Source organism: Tachypleus tridentatus, chromosome 13 (assembly GCF_004210375.1).
Source record: "Tachypleus tridentatus isolate NWPU-2018 chromosome 13, ASM421037v1, whole genome shotgun sequence".
Classification (NCBI taxonomy): Eukaryota; Metazoa; Arthropoda; class Merostomata; order Xiphosura; family Limulidae; genus Tachypleus; species Tachypleus tridentatus.
Window position 1 is genome coordinate 197,703,169 of NC_134837.1, and position 21,722 is coordinate 197,724,890.

Below are 21,722 nucleotides of genomic sequence, written 5' to 3' on the forward strand. Positions count from 1 at the left end.
ACATACATTTGATGAGCCCAGATTGAGCATATTACAATCATGACAATCTAGTCACTTTATTTTCAACTTTATTCTTTTAAGACTATTATATCCTTGTATTTGTTTAATTTCTCAATTCCTTACTTTGAAAAATTAAGTAATTTTATTGTATTCTATACAATTTATGTTGAGCCAAATCTCAGCAGTAAAACCAAACATCTCTCCTCTCTAATGGTGATCTGCCTCAATATTTATGGTAATATAGTGTATAACTACAATTGCTTGGATGATTTAACTTACCTTAAATATAACCTGCATTACTACTAAACAAATGTAATCGTATATATTTACAAATCTCATATTATCTGACAATTTTGTCTTGTATTTAATGTACATTGCAGCTGATATTACAATGCTTCTTTGTGTAGAAATGAATTACGATCCTCCTGTTTGACTGAGGTGCATCTCACTTGTTTGTTTTTGCCTTATTTTGCCATTAGATAAACTCTGTAGTGACTAAGGATTTGTTTTATGTTAAGCATAAAACTACACAGTGGGCTACCTGTGTTGTGTCCACCCTGGACTTTGAAATCCAGTTTGTAGCATTGTAAAACTTCAGATTTACAACTAAGCCCTTGGGGGGGGGTGTAACTAAGAAAGGTAAATCTTAGTAAAAACCCTACACAAACTACAGTGTATGTGTGTGTGAAGAGGTAAAACTAGAGACAAACTGAAATGATAAATCCATGCTCCAGTAAGAAGAGGCAATGTATATAAAATTACTATATACAGTCATTAGTGCAGACAAAATAAAAACATTCAAACACAAACCTTCTCTAATTTTCATATCTCACTGAAAAAAATACCAACATTACCTTTTGATAGCCATGAACCAGAACGATTCCAAGAGGAGTAGGAATCAATTTTCTTCCACTTCCAATGGTTACATAGTTTCTCTGGCAAATATTGTTGATGTGAACTGGAATAGAAGCATCTGTTCCTATGCCATGTTGTTCCATTAAAGTGATTAATTCAGCTTCAGTGAGGTAATCTGGTGGGCCGTTTGTCTTTCAACAAGTTTCACCTATATTTTAGATATATTTTGATATTACAAACAAATTTAATTCTTTCTTCACTTAATCTGAAGTGTTTTAACTAAAATATGCAAGTATCTTTACTATGTAAGATATCAAGGCCAGATGGACTGTATGCACCAATTTCTGAAAGCCATCCTTTATACAAATAATATTAAGGCAAAGGATGAGAAACTTTGAAAGACATTGTAAAGATCATTCTTTACGTGAAACATTAATGATATCAGAAAAACATGCAGGTTCAAGAAGTCTGAATATAAAATGATAAGAACCATATAACCTGAGCACTTGAAGGATGGTGTAATTCATTCAGTTTTGTGGGTATGTGAAAGAATTTTTTAATAATTTTGTCTGCATAAAGCAGAAATAAATTTACAATTTCTGACCCATTCTATAGCATAGCTCAAGTTGGGATAATTCACCACGAGGCATTCTCTGCTAAGGTTTTCTTGATCACTAGTGAAATATTTGATTCTACAATATTTTCCAAATCACATTCAGCCCACAACTTCAGCTAACATCCAACAATATAAAAATAAGAAAATTTCTACAATATCTACCTGTTGAACACATTATTTAATGTCCATTTAAAAAGAAATTTACCAATGTAAATATCTACGTATCTCAGGATAGCTGGTTTGGGTATTATCACTTTTCCTAATAAACCAGTAAAAGTGTTAATACCCATACCAGCAATCCTGAGATACATTTTACTCAAGTGGGTTTCTTGTCAACACGAATGTAAATATCTCTTTATACTTATCACGACTTAGGCTTTACTTGGAATACTGTGTACAATTCTGGTCTCCATGTCTAAGATTTGTATTTACTGGAAAATTTCTGAATGGGGATCAGTAGGTTGAAATTCAGGGATAGAAAAGTTAATTTATGGGGGTTCATAAGAAAGAGGTTTCTGACTTTTTTGCACAGTAATTTGAAGAAAATATAATATGAAAACACAAGTTTAAGATCTGAAAAAGACTGGCTCCATTCAGTTTTATTCTTACAAGAGTTTGAAAAGGAAACAAAAATTAAAAAAAAAGGAAAGTTTAAATTTTTAACTTTATTTAAAGGGTGGGGGTGTGCAGGAATAGTTTTGAAGCAGCAAATGGCTCCTTGCTAGTTATATTTTATGTTATTACACTATATTTACTAAAAATAACCATCCTTCGTTTTAAAATACTTCAATATTTAAAATATTTCTTTAAAATCTTAGATTTCTAATTATTTAACCCATATGTACCTTCTCTGTTGTGGCAAAAATGTTATCTTTTGTGACAAAACTTTACATTTCACTTCAAAAATTATAATGTATGAACTTGGTTGACCAAGCTTTAGACACAAGATTTTCAAGATATTTCTCATATAACATAAACATCACTCTTTTTCACATATGCATCTCTACCTACACTTTATAATAAGAAACTTGCAAGTTACCCACATGATTGATAGTTTTTTTTTGTTCTTTTGTTTTGTTTTACATTTGCAAACTTACTTCTGTAACTCCACAAACATCTCCCTTCTTTAGAGAAGGCAGAGTTTCTTCAAGTCCTATGCCTTGCCACGACATCACTCGAGTGAATCCAGGATCTAGGAGAGCTTTTCCTGTGGAGGTGAAAATTTCTCCACCAAAACTAAAAGTCACCGTAGTTTGCAAGAATTTCAGATCAGAGCTGACCTAATCAAATAAAAAAATTAGGGCAAAATCAGGAGCATACAGAAAAACTGGCCACTACCATATGGGTTATTTTTATTGCTATGAATTAAGTTGTTTACAAAGTTTTCAAAATTAATTTCACAATGGAAAATTACATATATTAAATTTATAAAATTATATGCCATTCATTGCAAAACAATTTTACAACATAAATCTAAGCAAGATGCAAATAAATTAGACTATCTGCCCGATGTCACTGAGTAAAAGAAATATCAAATAATAAGACAAATTCTACAATATGGTGATGTAAGTAATTTCATAAAATGGATATATTCTACACAGTATTCATTTTCACAAGCAAAGAGGAAGGGCACTGATATGATTTACTATTTATAAACTCAGTAAAACCAAGCTTCTGTGAAAGTTCAATTTTAGGAAAAAGCCTCCATTACGGCACAGTTTACCCCAGCAAAAGCCTCCATTACGGCACAGTTTACCCCAGCAAAAGCCTCCATTACGGCACAGTTTACCCCAGCAAAAGCCTCCATTACGGCACAGTTTACCCCAGCAAAAGCCTCCATTATGGCACAGTTTACTCCAGCAAAAGCCTCCATTACGGCACAGTTTACTCCAGCAAAAGCCTCCATTACGGCACAGTTTACTCCAGCAAAAGCCTCCATTACGGCACAGTTTACTCTAGCAAAAGCCTCCATTATGGCACAGTTTACTCTAGTAAAAGCCTGTATTACTACAGCTTCAGTAAAAGCTGTATTACAGAACAATTTTAGTTTGTATAATTACTATAAACTTATGTGAAAGAGCTACCTACTGTGGCAATAAAATGTCTTGTGATGTAATCATAAAGCCTCCATGCATCTCCATCAAGTTCTGACCTTGAAGCACTTCTCATTGGAGTTATAGGAGGATGGTCCCCAGCATCAAATCCCTTCCTGAAGTTTTTCAAGAGTAATTTTACCTTTTTCTTGTGTGATAACTTAATTAAAAAAATATATCATAATAACTAAAATTCTTAACTTAAAGAAATTTTTTTTCTGTAACATCCCAAAACTATTTGACATAATTCACAAGTGGAGTGCAAATTGTGTCCTTATTCCAGCAAACAAATAGTACAATTTAATAAAACAAATGAAAAATGTTTTTTTTACTTTTATAACAGTATCAAATAATTATGGTTTTGGTCAGAATATCTATTGTTTACATAACAAATGATAGTTTTATAATCATTGAAGAGAGAGCCTGAGAAAAATTAAGAATCACAATTTTCCTTTTTTGAGAGAGAAATTAGTGAAAAAAAAGGGACTTCCTCTATCAATTTATTGAAAGAAATGTGTTGAGGAAAGGAACATAGAGGGAGACACATGCATCGAGAGGAAAACATTGTGAACATATACATGTCAGTATTACATATATACGCAAACACACATCTATATTTAACTATACAGTTTATACAAAAACTATTCGTTAATTACAAAAATAAGGAAAAATATGCACATTAGGCTTAGATCTGACATTAATATTTATTAAAAATACATTAGTTATGGACCTTGAAACCAAGAAAGACTTTATTAAAACTCATAAGTAAAGCGTATATGTACGTGAATGTTCCCTAACACAGCAAAGCATTTATGCACGTGAATGTTTCCTAACACAGTAAAGCGTTTATGTATGTGAATGTTGCCTAACATAATATCTGATGTTTGTTTTTGTCTCACTTATAAATGAAATATAATCATGTATGGTTGCAAAAAGCCCAGTATTTGCAGCAGCACAAGTTTTAAAACAAATGTCTAATGTGCCAGTACTAGAACTCACTTGAACCCTTACTTTGGATGTAAAAAATTAATACCTACTTTACTATTAGCCAATTAACAAGGTTACATCCATCAGATAGTTTGAATTTTGTACTGTAGCCAAATAATGCTAGGTCTAGCAGTTAGTTTGAGACTTCTACTGTAGCCTTTATTACCTTTGGTGGCTATACTGTATTCACAAGATTCAAACTTTGAAGTGTACACTGCCATGGTAATCTTGTTAGACACCAGGCTATGTTATCAATATAGCAGAAAAACCAGTAGCCATAAATATGAAACCATCAGCACTAAACTCACATTCACCCCACTTTCCCTTTAAATTTGAAAATTTCTGTCATATAAAAAACAAAAATCCCCTATTCTACACACATCTACTTTGATATAAAATTCAAATATGTGGTATTGTAGCAAAACCTGATGAAACTAGGTTTATTATTTTCTTCAAACAGTAACATCAGCTGAACGAGCAGGTTATGAACAACAAATGATCCAATGTAAATTTAATGTAAACATTTGTAATGATAAAAATAAAATTCTATTTTCAAGTAATAATACCAACCTAGCACGTCATAAATAGCATGTTTTTTTAAAGCAATTATATCATAATACACATTAAAGTAATTAAACAATTATGTTTTACCTTGGTTTAGTTAATCCAGTTTTTAAGAGTTCTTTTACTTCTCCACCCCATTCAGAATTATTCTGTTGTTGTTTTAAAGCTCCACTTTGAAAAACAAACAAATCAAAGAACATTTAATAACATACATTATGTTTTGATACAGAATTAATATCTTTAAGCTAATCCATAAAATATTTTACGTGTCATTTCTCTTAGCAATGCTACAGTTCAATCCAAAATAGTTTGAGAAGGTTCATCAAATGTCAAGATAATATTAGTTCAGAAGTGTCATTCTACTTAACGTGTGTGTTCATGTACAATAATAACTACTAAAAATCTGGGTATACAGTACACTGGAATATTAAAAATTTTAATAAGATGCGACTTTTGATTCTCTTAGCCTGAAAGTGATTGCTGAAGAATCGATAGCTAGTTTCCACTAAAATCTTTAACATTCTAATGTAGTATATACTTACTATTGAAAGAAAACTGTTCATCAGACTTCAATGCTTAAGCATTGATTTTCATATACAAATACTACTTTACAGAAAATGTCAGTTACTTGTGCTAAATAATGTCACAGATTTTAAATAAAAATGCCTGAAACAACTCTGCTAAGTATTATTTAACTTTCAATTATAAACGACAGAAAATTTAAACTAAAATTGATCAAATTTCAAAAATATACATTTTATAAATACAACCTTTACAAATTCTGTTACCTTGTTTAATCATTTCACTGTACTCTGAAAATTGCACACTAAAAATTGTTTATAAACAGAATTAAAATTTTACATATTAAGAGAATTTCATAAAAAATATGGGATATAATAAGTCTTTTTCAGTAATTAATATACATGTGGAGTTTAGATTTAAAAACGATTACATGAAATTCATTTATGAGTGTTTCAAATAAAATGGTAAAAATCAATAGTATTATAAGAGTAGTATAAGTGTATAGTTAAACATTTAATTACAACCATTCAACATAGAACAAAATAATGAAACCAACTCTTAAGCCATTTATAAATATGTACGTATTTATCTTTTATAAAAAACAATATCACCAGGAATGAACACTAGTTCTAACTGTCATTAAATATTACTCCACACTTTCTATTCTGTATTAATTTTTAACTGAAAAAACAAAACATTATTTCAATAGACACCATAGCTTACACTAGATCAAAGTTTTCCGAGTACTGTGTTGTTTCTGTACGAGGATAACTGATATATCCCAGTACATACAGTTTTTCTGCTACCTGCATAGCATGATGAGGGCCCATACCCAATCCTGAGCTTGCCACACGCATCAACTCCACAGTGTTCAGTGCCTGAGGCTTCTGGCGAGTCTTTTCTTTCTGAGAAGTTCCAGTAACTCTGTAAAAAAAATATAAAACTATGCAAAGTTTAATCTTGAAAACTGAACAATTATATTAATAAGACATGGCATTACAGTTTCCACACCCTGCAAGGAGAGGTTTTACTTTATAGTGGCCAATCCCAGGTGATAAAAAACTATAACATCCCATACACTTGAAATAGGTTTACTAAAGTTACAAAGTGATAATAAAAATCTCAAAACAAAATGTCTAATCTAGCTTGTATTTTTGATAACAATACCCAATTTTGTTCCACAGATAAAAGACAAAAAAATGAAGTATAAGTTGTCTTGAAGAAATGTTACATGTCATTAACACTTCACATGAACCATTTAACTAACTTCATAACAATAAAATAATCATTACAGTTTCCACATTATAACTTTCAATGTGGTATGGGTATATTCATGAAATTTAATAAGTCCTTTGTACACAAATAACTAAATTATCATTAACTGTTTTTGCTAAAGATTTGTCTTGAATATATAAAGTCATAGTGTTGGTAGCCTCAAGTGAAAGTGAATTTTATGTGATTTAAAAAAAATACTTGTTATTCATCTGAAAATTTTCAAATGCATTTGTGTTATCTCTCAAACATCCTAAATAAATATCACACATTCCTTCCATAAAATTGTTTTATTTCTTATTTTCTGTTTCTAACTCTTTATGGACTTGGTTGATTTCACTGACCTTGTAGCCATCATAAAAAATACGAAATAAAAGTAAATTTCCCTTTTTATTCTTTTTAGAAGAGTATAGAGGAGACCTAAAGGGTAAATGTCACAATTTTAATACCAGAAGAAATTGGAGTTTTTGAAATATTTTGTATAACATTAAAGACTTAAAACGTATATAATATTAACATTTGATTTATCAACCATATTTTGATGCCAAGTTAATTTGTATATATTGATAACAGTAGTTTAACCAACTTTTAAATATAACTCTCTAAAAAGCTGCAACATCCATATTTTGAACTGTCCGTAAAGAGAGGGTTAATGGTATACAACTTTTTGAAGAAATCTGCAATGATATCCAGAATATATTAAGGTGATTATTCAAAATGAAAGTTACAAACATCATGCTCCTAACCCTTAACATTTTTTGTATGTGTGAAAAAAACCCTTGTGGTGAAAGTTTAAGTCATTTGGACTAAATTTAAAGGTTACACATGGAGTTTGTAATTTCATGTACGTAACTCACATAAATGTTTGGAGTTGATTATTTATTCTCCACTGCTATACTTGTGATTTTGACCATTCCAGATGACCTTGTTATGTACTGTACTACACATTTTAAAGTTGTTTTTCATTATGTAGAGTACAGCTGTAAATGGGTGTATGCAGAAAAGTGGAACAAGTTTATTTATTTAATTAGTATTAATATTTATTATTTACAGTAAATATCTTTCATTAAATTATAATCAATTTCATGTATTTTTTCAAAACAATTGATACCTATCAGTGATTGATCACAACAATTCATTCTAAGGATTACCTTTGCAAACCAGATGATGGAATTAAAAGAACAAAACTTCCTTCTAAAGGACAAGTTCTTTCATTCTTTCTGCACCTTCACATTAAGGAGGAGAAGACAATAATGGAAAGAGCCACAACAGTGATCATGCATGTAATAGAAATTCTGGGAGAAAGCAAGAATTTCAATGATCCACAAAGATTATGCAATAACTAAAGTAGAGAAGCTGTACACAGTTTATCAGAGTTTGAGGAAAGGGAAAAACAGAAGATCAGCTCCATAGATAAAGAAGGAGAATGACTTTGAAGCAGAAATGTCCAACTTGTTTGACATAGCCACTTCTGATGTCCTCACAAATAAGGACAAATCGAGAAGACCGAGAATTCCCGATTACTCAATGGGAAACATGTCGTAGAGAAACAATGGGACCAACTGTTGCTGAGCAAGCTGCAAAAAATAGCCAATCTCTGAAGAGGAGGAAAATGGAAGAAGGACAAAGAAGTCAATGGGAGAAGGAAGCCACAGCATTCTCAAACACAGTACAATTGGAGTCATCTTCCAGAAGCAGCTCAGACGAATTTCCAAATTATGTGGAAGATTCTGCTGTTGCCATTGAAGGAGTCAGACTTTCATAATGTCTCATAGCCAAAAATAACATAATATCTTGATCACTATCTATGGCTCTTGAAAGGACAAAGCTGTCAGACAGGGCTGCTACTTGCTTTGTCACAGAAATGATACATTCAATTGGTCAAAATCCTGAAGAATTGAACATCAACTGCTCCTCCATCCACCACATGCATCAGAATCACCAGAAATTATTCACAGAAACAAAGAAGGAAGAGTTTCATGATGATATACTTTTGATTGTCTGCTGGAATGAAAAACTCCTCAGGAACTTGACAACTAAGGATTGACTGATTTAGCGTTTTATGGCACAAAGCAGCTAAGCTATCTGTGCCAAACATCTGGTAAAAAGGTAAAAATAAATTAAATATAGTAAAATACAGAAAAGGAAATGAAGGTAAAACAAAACATCAATGAAAAACAGAAAAAGCATAAAACCAATGTTGACACCTAGTTTACAATGGTAAGAGAGAAAGCAGAGTAAAAGAAGTTGTAAAGTACTTACTCTAGCAAAATGGTAATGATCATAACCCGCCAGGAAGACGAACAGGTAAGTTCAAGAACATCCGTCAGTCACCTGAAGTTGGCCTTTCCAGTCCTGGTTCTGGGTTATGTGTCATAGTAGCCATTATCAAAATTTAAAATAATAGAAGGTTTAAAAGACATATAGCAAATTCGTAATAATGAGTAGCCAAATGTCCAGTAAAAAGGTAAAAGTAAAGTAAATGTAGTAAAATTTGTAAAAATACACAAAGGTAAAAACAAAACAGCAATTAAAAACAGAAAATTGCAGCCACCGAACCGCAGCAAACCATAGCAGAGCCCACTGAATTACCCAATTTAGAACCATCAGTATAAATGGGAATGAAAAGATTGTTTGAAAGATGTTCATTAAATAAATGCCGGTACTTCCAATCTGGAGTATCTGCCCGCTTAAGATGACTGAAAGAAAGGTCAATAAGCCATGGTGGGATGGGCCAACCTGTGGAATCTGCAATGTTATCCAAGGACAGACCCAATTCATCCAATTGCGCCCGGATGCGAAGGCCAAACGGAGCAATGACAGATAGTCTGTTCTGAAAAAGTACTGCCCACCGAGGAAGGAAAACACATTTCCAGGTGGGATGCTTTGGTAAGGAATGAAGTTTCGAAGTATATTGTAAAGATAGTTGCAAACGGCGAAGATGTAGAGAAGGTTCATGAGATTCAATGTATATACTTTGAACTGGAGAGGTACGGAAAGCCCCAGTGCAGAGTCGAAGTCCTTGGTGATGAATGGGGTCCAGCATCTTTAAGGCCGAGGGTCTGGCAGAGCCATAGACCATTGATCCATAATCGAGTTTCGATCTAATAAGAGCACGATATACCTTTAACATTGAACAGCGATCTGCCCCCCAACTGGTAGAAGAGAGAACACGGAGGATGTTCAGTGCTCTTGTGCATTTGACCCGTAGCTGCTTTAAGTGTGGTATAAAGGTCAGCTTACGATCAAAGATAAGCCCCAAGAACTTGGTCTCAGGGACAACTGGCAGCGAAACTTCACCGATATGAAGTTCAGAATCAGGGTGAATACCCCATTGGCACCAAAACTGCATGCAAACGGTTTTAGAGAGAGAGAAATTAAAGCCGTTCGCCATAGTCCACTTCAGTACACGATTGAGGGCAGTTTGTAGTTGCCGCTCAATATATCTCATGTTCGACGACTGACATGAGATGTGAAAGTCGTCAACATACAGCCCATTCGCAATAGTGAGAGGGAGTTGTTCATTGATGGCATTTATCTTTATACTGAAAAGTGTGACACTCAAAACACAGCCCTGAGGGACTCCAAGTTCCTGTACAAAAGAACAGGAAAGTGTCGAACCCACACTAACTTGGAATCTCCTGTCCATTAAAAATTTATTTAATAAACATGGGTAAATGGCCACGTAACCCATATGTATGGAGGTCTCGCAAAACGTCATACCTCCATGTTGTGTCGTAAGCCTTCTCAATGTCAAAGAATATTGATACAAGATGTTGACGTTTGAGAAAGGCTTCTCTGATTGATGCTTCAAGTCGAATTAGGTGGTCTGTAGAGAAGTGCTGTCGTCGAAACCCACACTGGATGGGCGAGAGGAGGTTGTTTGATTCGAGGAACCAAAGAAGACGAGCATTAACCATTCTTTCTAAGGTCTTACAGAGACAGTTCGTCAAAGCAATTGGACGGTAATTTGAAGGAATCTTGGGATCTTTCCCTGGCTTAGAGAAAGGTAAATTAATAGCCTGGCTCCAGGCATCAGGAAATACATTCTTCTGCCAGATTCGGTTAAAGACAAATAGAAGGACATCAAGAGAAGCAGGAGATAGATGGTGCAGCATGTCAAAGTGTACATCATCAGGTCCAACAGATGTACTGCCAGACCGATGAAGGGCCATTTTCAGTTCCATCAGTGAAAAGGGATAATTATAGTCAAAGAGACAGTCAGTTTGAAAGGAAAGAGGTGAATGCTCTGCCCGAGTCTTGATGGCCAAGAAGGTAGAGGAACAAGCAGAAGTGCTGGATACCCGGCAAAAGCTTTCACCTAGAGTATCAGCGATGTTCCGAACATCAGTCACCTCCTGACCATCAGAGAGTAAGATCGAGAGGCGACAGAATTGTAGTGCCCACTGACCTTCGAATCCTGTCCCATATGACCTTGGAACTGGTGGTAGAAGATATGCTAGTTGTGAACTTAATTCAAGATTCCTTCTGGCTTTGACGTCTTACCCACCTAGCATGTGCACGGGCCCGTTGGTAAGGGACGTGGTTAGAAAGTGTGGGATATCTACGAAAAGTATCCCAGGCCCGTTTTTGAGCCTTCCGTGCTAAGTGGCAAGCAGGATTCCACCACGGTTGAGGATATTGTGGAAAACGTGTCGAGGTTTTAGGAATACACTGAGCAGCTACCTCTATACTACAGCCAGTTACCGCTGCCACACAGTCGTCTACTGATGACTGATTCATGATGGCAGGATCAAGTTCTGCAAGAGCAGTGAAAGTGGACTAGACTGCCTGATCCAGCTTCCACCAGGGCACGTTGGTAGGGTGGCATCGACTACGGCCAGTCTCTCTCAAAAGTATAGGAAAATGATCACTGCCTAGTGAATTATTGTCAACCCTCCATGAAATATGGGAGAATAATAAAGGGGAGCAAACTGAGAGATCACTAGTGGTAAAAGACTGACTAGGTGCATGAAAATAAGTGGAAAAACCAGTATTGAAAAGAGAAAGGTTGTGATCAGAGAGCATACGCTCTACAGAGCGACCCCTCCCATCAATAACAGCACTTCGCCAGAGGGGATGAAGTCCATTAAAGTCCCCCAGGAGTAGAAAGGGAGACGGCAACTGTTCAACGAGAGCATCAAGGTCTGATTGATCATATGTCTCTCCAGGGGACAGGTAGAGAGAACAAACAGTGATGGTGTGACCCAAGGAAACATGGATGGCTATGGCCTCCAAGGGTGTGTTGAGAGATAAAGACAGGGTGGGCACATGCTGATCAACCAGTAGTGCCACCCCTCCATGTACTCATCCATCACACAGCCTGTCATTTCTGTACAGAGAAAACTGCCAAATGGTGACTGTATTAGCAGGTTTTAGAAACGTTTCTTGTAAGGAAAGACATACAGGATGGTAGGAAGCAATCAGTGTTTTGATATCATCCAGATTAGAATGTAAACCTCGACAGTTCCATTGTATCAAGGTGGCCATTTTTAATGACGGGTAGGCAAAGTGGCTGGAGAACCCTTCTGTTTACGACCACGTATTTTTTCCTTACTGTCCTTAGTTGGAGGATGTCTATCAACCTCCATGGATCCTGCCCTGGGTTGATTAGGCAGGTCTTTGTTATTGGAAGGGGATTCCAGTGACTGAGAATGGGATCGAATGATTGTTTTGCCTCTTGGGGTGGGAGAAAAAGATGTATCAGAAGAAATGCCTGTATTTGAAACTGAAGAATGTGGATCTTGAGGTTTGTTGGAATGTATGGGAGGAACAGAGGTGGGTGTAGAAGTCAATTCATCAACCTTTTTAACCATGGAGGTCAAAAGGCTTTTCATTTGTTTTGAAAATGATTCTCTTGGAGGCACAGAGAGATCTGTCTGCACTCCCACTGTAGTTGTGGAATGAAGCAGCAGCATATGTCCGAGATGGAGTTGTGGACAGCAATTTCCGAGCCTCGGGATAACTGATATTATGAGTCATTTTCAAACGCTGCACCTCTTTCCTCCAACCATTTTGGGCAAGAACGAAAGTAGTAAGGGTGAGAACCATTGCAGTTGACGCAATGTGGGTCCATGTCACATTCATAGGCATTGTGGTCCTTGCCAACACAACGAGCACATGTTAGGGAACCACGACATGATGTCTTGGAGTGGCCGAACCTCTGACATTGGAAACATCGGAGAGGGTTTGGAACGTATGGCGCATTCCTGCAATTAGATAACCTGCCTTGATGGTGGCAGGTGCATGTGATGATGTAAATGTCAAAACGAGGGTATTTGTTGGAAGTGTAACTCCATCTTTGCAAGTGGAGATGCGCCTTATTGCAGAAACTCCTTGAGTGGAGAGACCAGCGAGAATCTCTGACTCGGGAACATTCTTCAAATCCCTCTCAACAATAACTCCTCGTGATGAATTCGAGGTAGCATGAGGGGTAACCTCAATAGGTATATCCCCAATTGCTGTTGAATTCAAGAGGAGTTCACTGTGGTGGGTTGTGGATGTTTCAACTAATATGTCTCCAGATTGAAGTTTCTTTACTGACTTTGGAGAGCCAGCAAGACCCTCTCGTCCCTTCTGAATAAAAAAAGGGGGACATTTGCTCTAAAGGTTTTTCTGAAAGAGAATGTAATACAAGAAAATGGGGTAAGTGTGTTACAGATGTTGAAGATTGCTGCTTAGAGTCTTCAAGACGTGGTCGTTTACCTATTGACTGTTTTTTTCACTATTTTATTTAAATTTTTTGAAGGAGGATCCATCGGAAAAAAGAAAATTTTCGGTACCCACTGACCCCACCCACCATGGAGCCCTACAAGGGGATGCAATACAATGTAATGAAAAGACAATGCAGGAAAGCCAGGGTTTCGTGAGCACTATATCCAAACACCAGCATCAGGCACAATGTCCACAACACCCGTTGAGAACGTCCAACACTGGTACTTGGTTTAGTCTAGCCCAAGTGGACCAGCCGATTGACACAAGAGGGGCCGGGCCACCCGTCTACAGGAATTCAAGGCCAGAATGGTGTGTTAGGGTTGGACCCCTCAACCACCAGGATCCTCTCCTCCCCTTCATGGGTCGCCACGCACGGCAAACACGTGGGTGGATGTTTAGATCCCAGAGAAAGTAACCAGACAGAATAGAACCTTCACTGGGAGGTCCCCTCACCACGTACAGGAATCCACACCAAAGGGACAACTAAGGAGCATATTGACTACCAACCAATTAGTGTTACTGACAATGAAGGCTCCCAGCTGCTGTAAGTTGCCAAATCAGCAAATTGGACAGGATCAGAACAAGCCAAGGTTGTTATAACAGCTCTTAAGGAATGGAGTTTGAAAAAGAAGGTTATAGAATTGTCATTTGATACTACAACTGACAATACTGGGTGAAAGTAAGGTGCATGCATTCTCAGAGAAGAGGAGATGCAGAAAGATCTTTTACATCTGACATGTCACCATCATATTTTTGAGCTTATAGTTGATAGAGCTTTCACTACACTCATGAGTACTAACATAGGACCATATGTTTTGATTTTTAAGAAGTTTCAAGATCAGTGGGAGTTTATTGACAGAAATTCATATGCAACTGCAGCTGATGACAAGTAAATAACTGATTTCATCAGTGAACTAGAGCTAGTGGCTTGGGCTGAAAAGCCACTGACAGGGCAAAAGGACCTCAGTGATGACTGTCAAGAATTCATAGAGCTCTCATTGATCTTCATAGGAGTCACTCCTCCATGGTGCATCCACTTAATGGCACCTGTCACCATGCTAGGTGGATGTCTAACGTAATATACTCACTCAAGATCTGTTTTTTTCATAATCAGTTTAAACTGACAGACAGGAAGAAGAATGGTCTTCAGCAGATGTGTGTATTTCCAGTTAAGATCTTTCTCAAAGGATGGATTGAAGCATCAGCACTAAACAATAACCCAAATCTTCTGAAGGCTTGCCTATGCCACTGTCAACACAGCTATATCAAAAGCTGTTCTAGACAAGTTCTCATCACCTCTGGTACTTGTCAGTGGAGCTGGTGGACCTTGCTTTTTTTTTTTTTTTTATCCACCTGTGTCCTCTTCCATAAAGAAGCTTATGGCAAGGGCAACAAGGGAATGTGAAGGAACAGAAAATGTGACAGACAGTTAATCCAGCATCTATTAAACAGTTTCAGCTATCTGATCTTGTAACTAGAAGGTCTCCATCCTCATCTGTTCACTGACTTCTTAGACCAGAATCCAGATACTTGGCCAGCTAGAAAGGATTATAAGGAGGCTCTCAATGTTGTCAACAGCTTTGCTGTCACAAATGATCATGCAGAGTGTGGAGTTGTTCTCAATGAAGAGTACAATTGTCTCCTAACAAGGGATGAACAGCAAACCCAGTATCTGGTTCAAGTTGTGACAAAACACTGCACGAGGTTTCCCAATTCCAGGAAATCAAAGCTTATTAGGCAACAATGAGTGGTTGACAACTATGATACACTAGCTTTTGAGCAGCTAATATTTCCTTTTTAGGGAGGGGAACCCAAGTGCTTGCATTTTTAGGCCACCAGAAGTTCTCCTGTTTATTATTATGAAAGTATCCTGAATCATGATATTTATCAAAACTTTAAAATCACTGTGCAATCCCCATAAAACTTGATGTATTCCAAAAATATTTCACAAGCACAAGTTTTACCTCAATACCAAAAAAAGGTTAGGAGTAAAACAATTAAAAAGAAAGTTACATGATGTAGCTACAAGTCATCTTGAAGCTATATGCTAAAAAATTAATTTTTAAACTCAGCCTATCAGACTTACACTTTGTAATAATATTTTTATATCATTTTTTATTTTATCATGCTTTATTTCATTATTTTTTGCAATGTTACTTTGTTTTTATGTAATTTAAAATGTATTTTTGTTCTACTTTGCATATTTCATTCTTGTACTATTAATACAAAATATTCACCAGGTGAGTAAAGCTAACACAGAGTATTGAAACGATATAGAGAAAGTGTTAAGGTATTCTTTTGTCAATACAAACATGAACCACACATAAAATCATCAGTAAAATAATGTTCATGTCACTGACACTGAATTACATTGTGAAATTAACGAATAGGTACCCTAGGAAAAAAAAAAAGAGAAAAAGGCAAGTACAAAAATCAGTACTTAAAAAGAGGGGGAAGCACTTTTGATATATCATGAAAATCATGTTTAAACAGATTACTTGGCAGCTCTCTTACCAACTAACCAACAAATAATTTCACTTGCTTTAGTAGGTATCTAATAAGTAAGTATTCAGGTAACAAGAAGTATAGACATAACAAATAATAAGTTCTCACAATGCTTCTTTTTTGTTTTTCACACATTGTAGAAAAAGATCAGCAACTTCCTTATCAAAGATACGAACACGATTCCAGTCTAAACTAAGAGTTGAGCCTCCAGGTGTCAGCACCTATGCAGAAAAATAAAATAATTTCTATTGCTTATTAACCACAGTAAAAACACATTAATAAGGAGCCTTGCTACAGAATCAGAGATATTTTTTATAAATATAATATACTAAGTTTAAAGTGTTTATCCACTTGCACGTGTTTCCTATCCAATAACTTACCTTAACTTGCAGCACCCAGTAAGCTTCAGGTTTGAAGGACTGAATCTTGTCATGTCTTTCAACACAGAAACCTAATGTTGGAGTTTGACAGGGTCCAAATGAAATCAAAGAGCTGTCTAAATTTCCATATTTCCCCTAACAAATGAAACTAAGTTGTATTATCAAACATTATTTTTCAACTTATCTAAACTATTATTAAAATAATAATAAAAATCCTTCTGAAAATTTCCTATCTTAAGATGTGGTAAAATGATTTATTAATTTCATAAAATATATGTTTAATATACACACACAATTTCTCTTGAATGTTATACTTGAATACTAATGATTTGGAAGACTGTTTTATGGAATAAATTTGATACATCACAGACACACTAATGCTACCAGATGCCCATAACAAGTATATCAAATTTCAATTGTCATAGTGTTATATTTATGGATGTTTTAAAGTTAAAGGGCTATGTTCAGCTTTACATACATGTAACCAACTAACTATGTTAAGCATAATGTGTATAACATACCAGTGTGTGCATGTTCTGTTTCACTTCAATTTAATTCATGTAACTTAATGTGCACTGTCTCACACAAGTAATTACTGTGCAAACATCCTTCCTGAAAACATTCTAAAGTAAATGGAACTCTAAATTGAGTAAGAACCAAAATATTATGGAAAAACATGTAAATTTACACTTTGTGAAGGTTTTATAGACAAGTATTGGTGGGAAATTTTTTAATTGTTTTTTGACAAGGATACAACATAGTATCACAAGTATCAACAACACCAATTAAAATGTAAAACTGCAACTACTTCTGTTTGGTATCTAGGTAAATGCTTTCAAAGTTTGCAAGAAGATTTGATTTTGTAATTTTTAAGAGATTTTGATATTTAGTCAAAAGTTTATATTACCAATGAAGCAAATGTCAAGTACATATAATTTCTAGTATGATAATATTCCATCATAATATTAAGTAACAAATTATATTTCTTAACACAGATACAAAGAAGCTTTTTAAAACAGATAAGTGACAGACTCAAGACATATTCTCTTCTAAAATTATACCAGTTCAACTTTTGAATTCACATTCCCTGAAGATTTATCTAACAGAATTATTGCATCCTTTTATATATTTCTTATAAATACAACAAAATCCTCAGCAAAATGTTGCGTCTTTTACACTGCTAGCCTAAAAATAAAGATAATTCAGGTTTCTAATCATCTTAACATGCAAAGCCTGAAATTCAAATACAAGTTAAAGAACATTATAAAACAAAGCATACATCTTAATATAATTACAACACATTTCTTTCTCATTTTGCTAACCTTTCTCTTTTGTTTTTTCTTTCTAAGAGACAAGATCAGCAGAGAAAGGCCATGAGAACAAATTATTTCAACAGTTTTGCAGATCTATTCAAAAGTTTGAATTTAGTTCTTTTATTCTATACTGAGATCCACCATTAGTAGCTACAATTATTAACTGTTTATTCTGATAATAGATTCGTTCTCATCAGAGACGTTTTAAAATTAGGTTTGTGTATCAGATCAAAAACTGCAGCAATTCAAACAATGGAAAATGTCAGTGAAACCTATTTCTTGCTCTTTACCTTAGAGTATATTTACTAAATAGCAATATGGTGGAAAATGAAATAAGAACATAAAAATTTTGAAGTAAAACAACTGTTATAATGCAACTTAAAATAATAAAATCAGATTTATTGTACCAAACATGCCTCCTTGCTTTAGAAGTTTTGGCATCACATTATAGTATTGAACACTATGCACACTTTCAAATATCTCCACTAAGTGACTTAGACAAAAATTCATCTGAAATCCATAATGGGGAAATTAATTAGGGTTTTTCAATTACAACTGTTAGGCCTAATTGGAAAAAGTAAAGGTGATGTAAATAAGCTATCTATAAATTCATCTTGGGAGAAGAACCTGATCACAGTAATTATATTCTACAAATTCAGGCTATACACTGTATTACATCAGAAGAGCCTTTAAATTAGCTAAAATTTCTTGGTTGATGAACAACCAAGAAATCAGGATACTAAGCATAAGAAATGGTTTGTTTTGTTTTAAATTTTGAACAAAGCTACTGGAGAACTATCTGCACTAGCCATCCTTAATTTAGCAGAGATGGACTAAAGCAAAGGGAGCTCACTGTCAACTCTTTACCAGTAAAAAGTGGGATTGACTTTAACCTTATAACACCCCTAAGGCCAAAAGAGTGAACACATTGGATGAAGAAGATTCAAATCCACAACCCACAGATTCCAAGTCAGGTGCCCTAACCACTGGGCCATGACATAAGAAGGGGTCAGAAAATCCCAAGAAACAAGTCTTTAAAAGTGACAAAGAATATAAAACAATAAAGCAGACAGTGAACAAGTATTTAGTAACAGATAAAAACTGTCTTGACATTGTACATATTTCTCCAAACTACATGATGAAGCAAAGATAGCAATCACTAGATGACCCAGATCATTGTAAAATTATAGACAAATCAAAGATGTACAGCTATTTTGGTGGAAGAAATAAATTTAGTTATGATAATTGATCTGCAATGAATATCATAATAACAAGAATTGTCACTTTTACTCGTAGTTTGGAACCTATATGTATGTATGTATGTATGTATGTATGTATGTATGTATGTATGTATGTATGTGTATACATATACACACACATGGATTAAGTGTAGTACATCGCATCTAATGATGGATTAAATATGGTATACCTCAAACCTAAAGACAGACAGACAGACAGGTGGTTCATCACACCTAAAAACAGAATGTGGTACATCACCTTTAAAGATAAAGTAAATGAAAAATATCACATGTTAATAGTTATTTATAAGTAGTTTAAATAATGTTATCAAAAATCTTTCTTTGAGTGGCATAACTGTAGCACACACAACAGAGGTACATAACTGTGGTGTACATTCTAGCACTGGAATTCAGTGAAATATTCACCATTAACATAATAATAAGTTATTCAGTGTGAAGTCAGACACAGAAGATTTCTGCCTCATTTACCTCTTACATTGAAGAACATTTTATTAAACCATGTAACTATTCTTGAATTTACATTCAACCAAGAATGAATAACTAAATAATACACATAATGTACGATCTACCAGGAAAAGGAAAACTACTTGATGAAAATTTGATTAAAACAATCTGTTTATGTTAATGTGCACACTATAATGAAAACAAAAACATTTGTACTCTTGCAATGTGCAAACCTTCAAAAACTGGTGAATGATGAATGAAACCAGTGCAGTACTGTTACAGTAATTATGAAGTAATACTAACAGTATACTTTAGGATACATGAAATGACATTAAATGGGTCCACACAAACACAAGTTGTTTTCATAGTATTTTAAGATTGTGAAAAGTTGAAACTGGAAAAATGTATTAAAACGAGAGTCACACATATCATACCAAAATTACTGTGAAGCTAGACTGATAAAAAATATCAAAAACCAACTAACAAACTATAAAATAACTCTAATAAACCTAACTAACCTGAAAAAACTTGGTTTGAAAACGTGTGAAGGCACAACCTATTCTCAAATCCAATTCTTGTCTTGCATCGACTGACCGAGCTTCATTTTCATTTGGTTCTCCTAAACTGTTCATTGCTGCTTTAATGTCTCGTTCTGTTATAGCACTGAAGTGAGCACGAAATACTGTCTGGTTAAAAACAAGATAAAAATAATAATTACGTCTCAAGGAAAATAATATCGCACTTAAGGAAAGTTAATAACACTTCACACCAATGGAAGAGAAAGCACTGAAATAGAAATATAAGCTTTAGAAACAGGAAAAAAAAAAGTTGTTCAAGTGAAATGTAACGTTTAATACTAGTTTCATGAAAACAATATACTGAAGTGAGTATCTAATTAAAATCAGATAAAGTATTCACTGGAGGTTTTGAGAAACTGATTAATTTGACTGAAGTTTGGAAATTAATTGGGTAACAAAAACATTCCCTTCAACATACACACAATACAGTAAATTATCTTTCTATCTAGTCACATTTTAAATATACTCACAAATGTTACTGATATTGAAAATGGATCCACACATGTTTAAAGCATAAATATTATATTTGTTAAAAAAAATTTGGTGTTCTGTTCTTCTATTTTATGAAAATAAGCCTCTTACGAAAGATTTCTATTGTTGGAAGCACCTCATGATAACCACACTCATTTTTAATATAACTCTATAAAAAGTTGTGATGTTCACACTTTCACTTGTAGCTTTTGTAACAGTAACCATTACAAGAAGTGTATTTCAATAAAATTGATGTATCCACTTCAACTTGAAAATTCAAAATGTATTCAGCTAAAGACATGTTTGATCAGTTATCCTTTACTGGGGTGTAGGTTAGGTTCACTCTGAAATCACTCAAAGAAAGCAGAGAACACAATTTATTCATCTTGAAAGAGAACACACCTGATACCAAGAAGAAGCTGTGAAACCAGCAGATTCTGAAACACTTTGCTATATGACTTTAGTAACGGGTAGTTAGACTATTCTCACATACAACCACATGTTTTTGTGACAAGTTTTGTATTTCATGTAACTATATGACTTTAGTAACGGGTAGTTAGACTATACTCACATACAACCACATGTTTTTGTGACAAGTTTTGTATTTCATGTAACTATATGACTTTAGTAACTGGTAGTTAGGCTATACTTACATACAACCACGTTTTTGTGACAAGTTTTGTATTTCATGTAACTATATGACTTTAGTAACGGGTAGTTAGACTATACTCACATACAACCATATGTTTTTGTGACAAGTTTTGTATTTCATGTAAAGCTAAATCAAAAACATATTTAAAAGTAAGGAATTTATTTTAAAATAAGAAAAAGGTAAGGAGTTTTAAAAAAATAGTGAAAGAGTATGAAATTAAGTTACAATAGCAGGCTTAATCTAACTGCAAGTTTTTAGTAATGAAACAGGATGGTCATTGTTCACTTTTATAATCTCCATTTTTAACTTAACATGTACAGATATCAAATAAAGCAACAACGACACATTCTGGCTTTTATTAATTGGCAAGTATTTACGAATAGAACACAATCAGTCCTGTAGGAACTTCAGATAGTTCTATTATACCATTAACTTAGTAAATGAGGATTTAATATAATTCTGTGAATATTGTACTTTATGTTGACATAGTTTGTTTA

The 21,722-nt window shown here is 34.4% G+C and overlaps 1 protein-coding gene across 1 annotated transcript in view; it reads right to left on the bottom strand.

Annotated features, from left to right (window-relative positions):
* LOC143236882 (DNA topoisomerase 3-beta-1-like) overlaps positions 1-21,722 on the bottom strand; it is a 43,522-nt gene that overhangs the window by 15,437 nt on the left and 6,363 nt on the right. Inside the window, 9 exon segments of the mRNA XM_076475533.1 lie at positions 855-1,039; positions 1,042-1,063; positions 2,569-2,751; positions 3,560-3,680; positions 5,203-5,286; positions 6,361-6,561; positions 16,237-16,349; positions 16,509-16,643; positions 20,043-20,210. Of these exon segments, the coding sequence (XP_076331648.1) occupies positions 855-1,039; positions 1,042-1,063; positions 2,569-2,751; positions 3,560-3,680; positions 5,203-5,286; positions 6,361-6,561; positions 16,237-16,349; positions 16,509-16,643; positions 20,043-20,210 (1,212 nt within the window).